Genomic DNA, 8,455 nt, shown 5'->3' with positions numbered 1-8,455 from the left:
TTAATCTTATTCCATATTTTTACTGTACCTTTTCTATGTTTAGATAGGTTTAGATACATAAATACTTGCCATTGTGCTACAGTTGCCTACAGTATTCAGTACAGTAACATGCTATACAGGTTTGTAGCCTCGGAGCAATACTGTACCATAGCAGTACCATATATATAGCCTAGGTGTATAGCAGGCTGTACCATCTAGGTTTGTGTAAGTACACTTCTGCCCTCACCGATGAAATCACCTAACATGCATTTTTTAGAGTGTATCCTTGTCATTATGACTGTATTCTCTTATTATTGTTTCTTATGGCTCCTATATTGCTGCCTGGCTCACATTGTTATACACACATACAGATTTTGTTTACTCTGTTAGATTGTATATTCCTGGGGCTCTGTGCCTCACACAGAACAAATTCCCATTGCCCATTTAACTAGTCTTTTCACCTCTTTCCCTTTCTCTGTTAATGTCCTCATTCTCTTTTCAGTCACTCAAGTTAGATTTGCTGTGTCTCACATTACAGTTCAGCCTGACCTCATTTTTCATGTGAGCTGTTGCAGTAGCCTCTTTAATTGGCCCTTCTGCTTGCAGTGTTTCCTTCTATTTTTTTACATTGTTGCTAGAAGTTTAAGATCTAGCATGATCTTAAAGTTTTAAATTGTCACATCCCTTTTCATAATTGTTCAAAAGGGTTCAGTGACTGACCAGTCCTTATTGAGTCTAGTCTAGACATAAGGTTATGGCAAAGCAATTGAGCTCATCACCTCCATGTTCCCTCCAAACCACGTTACTAGTAGTCTGTTAGACCTTGTATGTTATCTCGCTGTATGCTGCTTCTGCTCATGAGCTGTTATCTCCACCTGGAATATTCTTTTTTTTTTGAGACGGAGTCTGGCTCTGTCGCCCAGGCTGGAGTGCAGTGGCTGGATCTCAGCTCACTGCAAGCTCCGCCTCCCGGGTTCCCGCCATTCTCCTGCCTCAGCCTCCCGAGTAGCTGGGACTACAGGCGCCCGCCACCTCGCCCAGCTAGTTTTTTTTTTTGTATTTTTTAGTAGAGACGGGGTTTCACCGTGTTTGCCAGAGTGGTCTCGGTCTCCTGACCTCGTGATCCGTCCGTCTCGGCCTCCCAAAGTGCTGGGATTACAGGCTTGAGCCACCGCGCCTGGCCGCTACCTGGAATATTCTTTTTCTCACGACACCGAAAACTCCGTTTAAATCTATTCTAGATTGCACATAAATGTTATCTTCTCGAGGGCTTCTTTCTCAATCCTCCCATCTTTAAGGCTCAGTTATATAGAAATGTACTGAATTACTCCTTGAAAGCAACAAATAGCCCTGTGTTACTTACTGCAGTACACATTTACTGAATGCCTGCTTTTGAGAGGTGGTCTATTGGGCACTCAAGGTAGAGATAAATGCCTTAATCACTGTCCTCAAGGTACTTATAGTTGAGAGAAGTTACCTAGAGAAACAGAAGAATATGGTACTTACTGTAACTCTTCTTCCTGTGACTTAAGAAGATTTTTAAAAATGCAACTTTCAGAAAAAGAAGTTTTGTTTTTCTGGAATTCACTAAGGCATCACCATTTTACTCTAAAAGGTATTACTTTTTTTTAATCTTCCAAAGTCTATATGCAGTAAGTAATCATAACGAGGGAACTTCAGTTACTTTTGGGAGGAAAAAAAATCTTTATTCACATACCATGAAATTTACCTTTTTAAAAAAAATACTTTTTTTTGCTTATTTGTAGACACAGTCTCACTCTGTCACCCAGGGTGGAGTCTAGTGGCACAATCGTGGCTTACTGCAGCCTTGACCTCCCTGAGCTTGGTGATCCTCCCTCCTCAGCCTCCTGAGTAGCTGGGACTATTGGCATGCACCATCATGCCTGGCTAATTTTTGTATTTTTTGTAGAGACGGAGTTTCATCATGTTGCCCAGGCTGGTCTTGAGCTCCTGGCCTCAAGTAATCTGCCCACCTCAGCCTCCCAAAGTGCTGGGATTACAGGTGTGAGCCACCATGCCTGACCAAAATTCACCTTTTTGAGGTATACATACAGTTCAGTGATTTTTAGTATATTCACATACTTGTGTAACAATCATTACTATCTAATTCCCGAACATTTTAATCACTCCAAAAGGAAACCCAGTATCCACTAGAAGTCACTCCCCATTCTCCCCTCCTTGCAGCCTCTGGCAACCGCTATCTACTTTCTGTCTCTATGGGTTTGCCTATTCTGGCCATTTCATATAAATGGAATTCTGCAGTCATAGCCTTGGTGACTGGCTTATTCACTTAACATAGTGTTTTCAAGGTTTATCCACGTTGTATGAATGAGGTATTAGTACTTCATTTATTTTTATAGGTGAATAATATTTCATTGTTTGGATATAACACACTTTGTTCATCTGTTCATCAGTTGATGGACATTGTGGTAGTTTCCACTTTTTGCCTCTTATGAATAATGATGCTCTGAACATCTGTAAACAGATTTTTGTGTGGACACATGTTTTCAGTTTTCTTGGGTATAGTGTATAGGAGTGGAATTGCTGGGTCATGGTAACTCTATGTTTAACATTTTAAAGAACACTAGAGTATTTTTCCAAAGTGGCTGCACAATTTTACAATCCCAGCAGCACAAGAGGGTACCAATTTCTTCACTTCCTTGCCAACTCTTATTAACTCGTTTTCATTATATACATTCTTGTGGGTGAGAAGTTGTCTCTCATTGTGGTTTTTATTTGCATTTCTTTCATGACTAATGATGTCAAGCATCTTATATTAAGCATCTTTAATACTGAATTAATGTTCCTTTTGTGTATGGAGACTTTATTGGACCAGAAGAGAGATAGACTTACTTTATAACGTTTTTCCTTGTTTTATTTGTCTGAGAATGTTTTTATTGGCAAGAACAAATAGTCATTAAATACTTACTTGTGTACAGGATACTCTTAGCAATATGATTTAAAAACACCTGTCTTGTTTCTCATTATTCACTGCTTTATTGATGCATTCAGAAAACTTGTTTTGATTCCCAAATTGTTGTCGATTTAGGCTTTGCTGGGAATTTCCCATTTGTTTGGTCAGTCTGAAGCACCAATAAACGCATGGTATTGTGCTCACTGTGCTCATAGCACCCACTGATCACAAAAGGAGATCAGGGCTAACAGCTGCATTCCAGTGTGGGCCAGGTGAAATATTTTTGTTCTCTAATGCACAAAGCAACCTTTTTTTTGAGATGGAGTCTTGTTCTTTTGCCCAGGCTGGAGTGCAGTGGCGCCATCTTGACTCACTGCAACCTCCACCTCCCAGCTTCAAGAGCTTCTCCTGCCTCAGCCTCCTGAGTAGCTGGGACTACTGGCGTGTGCCACCATGCCTGGCTAATTTTTGTGTTTTTAGTAGAGACAGGGTTTTGCCATGTTGACTAGGCTGGTCTCAAACTCCTCACCTCAAGTGATCCGCCCACCTTGGCCTCCCAAAGGAGACCAAGCCTGTCTGGGTTACAAAGCTTTAAACTTTGCCTGGAGTCTCCATGGGGAATTAGGTTGTAGTGTTGTATCTGGTCCCCTCCGTACCCAAAGAGAACAGTCAGACCTAGAGCTCTAGACAGATGACTTGAAAGTTCCTCTAACTGTCATATTTGCCTTTGCATGACAATACAAACTCAACTTTTCAGCTAAAATTTCTTTAAAGTGAGCCAGTAAAATATACACAGCCCGGCCGGGCGCAGTGGCTCACGCCTGTAATCCCAGCACTTTGGGAGGCCGAGGCGGGCGGATCACGAGGTCAGGAGATCGAGACCACGGTGAAACCTCGTCTCTACTAAAAAAATACAAAAAAAATTAGCCGGGCGCGGTGGCGGGCGCCTGTAGTCCCAGCTACTCAGGAGGCTGAGGCAGGAGAATGGCATGAACCCAGGAGGCGGAGCTTGCAGTGAGCCGAGATCGCGCCACTGCACTCTAGCCTGGGGGACAGAGTGAGACTCCGTCTCAAAACAAAACAAAAAAATATACACAGCCCTTGCTTCTAGAGTCCAGAAAGCTTCTGTTGAATGTGGCTCACGTGAGGTAGCCCTTAGTGTCATGGTTTAGAACATCCTCTGGTGTCACTCATACATGTGCTGGAGAATTGACCTGTAATAGCTGTATAATCTTGGACATTTTTTTTTAACTTCTCCAAACCTCCATTTCTTCATCTGTAAAGGGAGGATGAGAATGATTAGCTTTTAAGGTTGTTAGAAGAGTTAAAGAATGTATTTATAATGCTTACTCTGGTTCCTGGAACGCCATAAATGCTAGATGATATTATTTATTATTATACTCCAAACCCACATTCTTTTCTATTTTAATATTTCTGCCACCCCCAACCCCCTGCCTCCCTGCACCGCACCCTTTTTTTCTGTATTCCAAGTATTCTGCATTACTTTGGTAACGAAAAAACGAAAGTTCAATAAGTGTTTGCTAGAAAAGGAAATACATTTCCAATTGTTTTTTGAATAAAACTTCAAAGAACAATGTTTATAGGCAATGGGAAGTTAGTTATAGCCTCCATTTTTATTGGGGGAAAGCAATTGCAAAATTGGATTTTCTCCACAGTTAGAAAAGCAGAGTCATTGCCACTGCTCTTTTCTCAGTGTTCCATTAGTGGTAGAAAGGAAGCCCAGTGATTCCCGCCATGTGTCTGTCTGAGGCACAGCAACTGGTTTAGGATTTAAAGTAACCTCTTGACATGTGCCTTTCTAGGCTTCTCTTTTGTTGTTTGAATTGAAAGGCTTGAGGAAGACCAGAGGCTCTGTCATATTTTTCTTCTTCTCTAAAATTCCGGTGTTAGCATGTTAGACCTCTCTTTTCCCCCTTTTTTACCTTTAGTGTGTCTCTAACCTTCGACATTCATTCACACAGACATTGTTTAGCTCTAGTGCTTTGGGGTGAAAGCCAAAGATTTTTGTTTTTTCCTGTCCTATGTGAATGTTGCTTTATATAATAGGTCTATTTCTTTTAAGTTTGCAAAATAAATTTTTGTAAATTGAGCTATACTTAAGATATCGTTAAAGAACCATGAAGTGGCGCTTTGTATAATTTGCTCTGCAAAAATCTTAATCTGAATATGCCTGGATTTCTTATAAGTTTTTCTGCATTTTAACTACAACCTGTTCATCATAATCTAATAGATAGTGGTTTAAGAGCATAGAATCTGTAGTCAGACTGCCTGGGTACAAATCCAGGCTCTTCCATTTAGCTACCAGCTTTATGCTTGGTTGTAGACCCTGTTAAGTGGAATAACAGTAGTTACTTTAAAGGGTTATTGAGAAAATCTAGAGAGTTAATACATAAAAAGTGTTTAGAATCATGCATGGCACCTTACAGGTATTTCTTAAATGTTTGGGGCTGTCATTACCTAGCATGGGATTTGTTTAGGACATTGTGCTAGATAATAGAGATCCAAGGAGGGTCTGTAGCAGGTTGCTGTCCACAAGAGATTAAAGACGAAAACTACATGTGGTCACCTGCGCTCAGCATCAAATGACGGATAGAGACAAATGCTGTAAGAGTTACAAAGAAGGAGTGGGTCATCAGGAAAGCTTCACAGAGGAAGTAACTGAGCTCTGCTTGAGCCACCAATGAAGAATTCTAGGAAAGGAAATGGCCTGAGGAGAGAGAAGGGAAGTAGCAAGGTACATTTGGCCTGGTATGTAGGGTTAGAGGTTGTAGGAGTTCTTTCTAGATAATTTCTACAAGTAACCTAGGAACAGAGTTTGGTTAAATCTTATAAGGACATTGGAAGCCTTACTCTTTTTAAGTGGGGATCATCCCACACGCCTTAAATGCTGCCTTGCCCAGTTCTCCTCTTGCACCAGGAGTGAGGAAGGAGTGAATTGGGTGGGGGGGAAGGACGGCCACCTGGGTTCACACCCCCTTCCTCTGCTGTATCTTTGCAGTATGACTTCTCTTTGGAAAAGAAAACCATTGAGTGGGCTGAAGAGATTAAGAAAATCGAAGAAGCTGAGCGGGAAGCAGAGTGCAAAATTGCGGAAGCAGAAGCTAAAGTGAATTCTAAGAGTGGCCCAGAGGGCGATAGCAAAATGAGCTTCTCCAAGACTCACAGTACAGCCACAATGCCACCTCCTATTAACCCCATCCTCGCCAGCTTGCAGCACAACAGCATCCTCACACCAACTCGGGTCAGCAGTAGTGCCACGAAACAGAAAGTTCTCAGCCCACCTCACATAAAGGCAGATTTCAATCTTGCTGACTTTGAGTGTGAAGAAGACCCATTTGATAATCTGGAGTTAAAAACTATTGATGAGAAGGAAGAGCTGAGAAATATTCTGGTAGGAACCACTGGACCCATTATGGCTCAGTTATTGGACAATAACTTGCCCAGGGGAGGCTCTGGGTCCGTGTTACAGGACGAGGAGGTCCTGGCATCCTTGGAACGGGCGACCCTAGATTTCAAGCCTCTTCATAAACCCAATGGCTTTATAACCTTACCACAGTTGGGCAACTGTGAAAAGATGTCACTGTCTTCCAAAGTGTCCCTCCCCCCTATACCTGCAGTAAGCAATATCAAATCCCTGTCTTTCCCCAAACTTGACTCTGATGACAGCAATCAGAAGACAGCCAAGCTGGCAAGCACTTTCCATAGCACATCCTGCCTCCGCAATGGCACGTTCCAGAATTCCCTAAAGCCTTCCACCCAAAGCAGTGCCAGTGAGCTCAATGGGCATCACACTCTTGGGCTCTCAGCTTTGAACTTGGACAGTGGCACAGAGATGCCAGCCCTGACATCCTCCCAGATGCCTTCCCTCTCTGTTTTGTCTGTGTGCACAGACGAATCATCACCTCCAAATACTGGTCCCACGGTAAGTCTTTTAAATCCCCCGCCAACTCCCATATTTTCCTGAGGACAGGGATTATATTTTTTCTTGATGTTTGGTTTTTTTCGAGACAGGGTCTCATTCTGTTGCCCAGGCTGGAATAGAGTGATGTGATCGTACCTTCCTGTAGCCTCGACCTCCCAGGCTCAAGCGATCCTTCCACTTCATCACCCTCCTGAGTAGCTGGGACAACAGGCACGTGCCACCACGCCCAACTTTTTTGTATTTTTTGTGGAGATGGGGTTTCGACATGTTGCCCAGACTGGTCTCGAACTCCGGACTTCAAGTTATCTGCCTGCCTTGGCCTCCCAAAGTGCTGGGATTACAGGTGTGAGCCACCAAGCCTGGCAGTACAGAACAACACATTATTGCATTCTAGAATAGAAATTATAGAAGTCAAGAACCTTTTGCTATACCAGCTTACAGATTTCTTTCTTTCTTTTTTCTTTTTTTTGAAACAGAGTCTTGCTCTGTCGCCCAGACTGGAGTGCAGTGGCACCATCTCGGCTCACTGCAACCTCCACCTCTCAGGTTCAAGCAATTCTCCTGCCTCAGCCTCCCGAGTGGCTGGGACTACAGGCATATGCCACCACACCCAGCTAATTTTTGTGTTTTTAGTAGAGACAGGGTTTTACCATGTTGCCCAGGCCAGTCTCAAACTTCGAACCTTAGTTGATCCACCTGCCTCCACCTCCCAAATTCCTGGGATTATAGGTGTGAGCCACTGTGCCCCGCCAGGTTACAGAATTTTTTTTAATGTAAAAGCACATCAGGAGACTACTTAGAGCCAAAAAGGTGCCTGAGTGTATTGGTGGGATATTTGTCAGAGACCATAACAAGCCTGCTATTAGCTGGTAAATAGATATGAAATCTTGGCCTGCTTTACAAGTCCCAGTAATAGGATTCTTGGTCAATGATAGTCTGTGGGAATGCTGCTTTTGTCAGAGAGCCCATAGCTGCTTGTAAACTTCCATAAACCTTGGACCAGGTAAACTTGATAGAGTGCCGAACACCATTATTGGGCTTGGAGTGGGCTTCATTCTAATTCCTCTTGGTCAGTTGTTGAACTCTGGTCAGCACTGTACTTCTTCCTTTTCATGGTACTTTGTATGCTTTAGAGAAATTAAAAGCTCCCTGGAAAAGATCAGGGGTCCTTGGCCAGCACTTTCTTCCTCTCATTTAAAGTTAGATTAACCATTTAGAGATCAAAGCCAATAAACTAACAGCAGAGCTCTTTCTCAAACTAGAACACTTGTCATTCTTTGACCAGCCTGAGTGTGGGAGTTTCTTTCTGGCCTATTCATCTCAGGATGGGAAGAGGCCTGCTTCTTGTTGGCTTGAGAATTCGCCGCCTTCCACCTGCAGGTATAAACAGAGCTGGAGTATTTCTCTCTTTTTTTTTTGAGACGGATTCTAATTCTGTCACACAGGCTGGAGTGCAGTGTTGCGATCTCGACTCATTGCAACCTCTGCCTCCCGGGTTCAAGCGATTCTACCACCTCAGCCTCCTGAGTAGCTGGGATTACAGGCACGTGCCACCATGCCCAGTAAATTTTTGTATTTTTATTAGAGACAGGTTTCAC

General features: G+C 42.9%; 1 protein-coding gene across 5 annotated transcripts in view; it reads left to right on the top strand.

Moving 5' to 3' along the window:
• Positions 1-8,455, top strand: part of UBAP1 (ubiquitin associated protein 1) — an 85,824-nt gene that overhangs the window by 67,520 nt on the left and 9,849 nt on the right. For all 5 annotated transcript variants that reach the window (XM_011950553.1, XM_011950554.1, XM_011950556.1 and 2 more), the window contains one exon: positions 5,934-6,857. In XM_011950553.1, the coding sequence (XP_011805943.1) occupies positions 5,934-6,857 (924 nt within the window). The remainder of the gene's footprint in view (positions 1-5,933; positions 6,858-8,455) is intronic.

This window comes from Colobus angolensis, unplaced genomic scaffold (assembly GCF_000951035.1).
Source record: "Colobus angolensis palliatus isolate OR3802 unplaced genomic scaffold, Cang.pa_1.0 Scaffold308, whole genome shotgun sequence".
Classification (NCBI taxonomy): Eukaryota; Metazoa; Chordata; class Mammalia; order Primates; family Cercopithecidae; genus Colobus; species Colobus angolensis.
The sequence above is the reverse complement of the archived record's forward strand: the minus strand, read 5'-3'. Positions and strand labels throughout refer to the sequence as shown.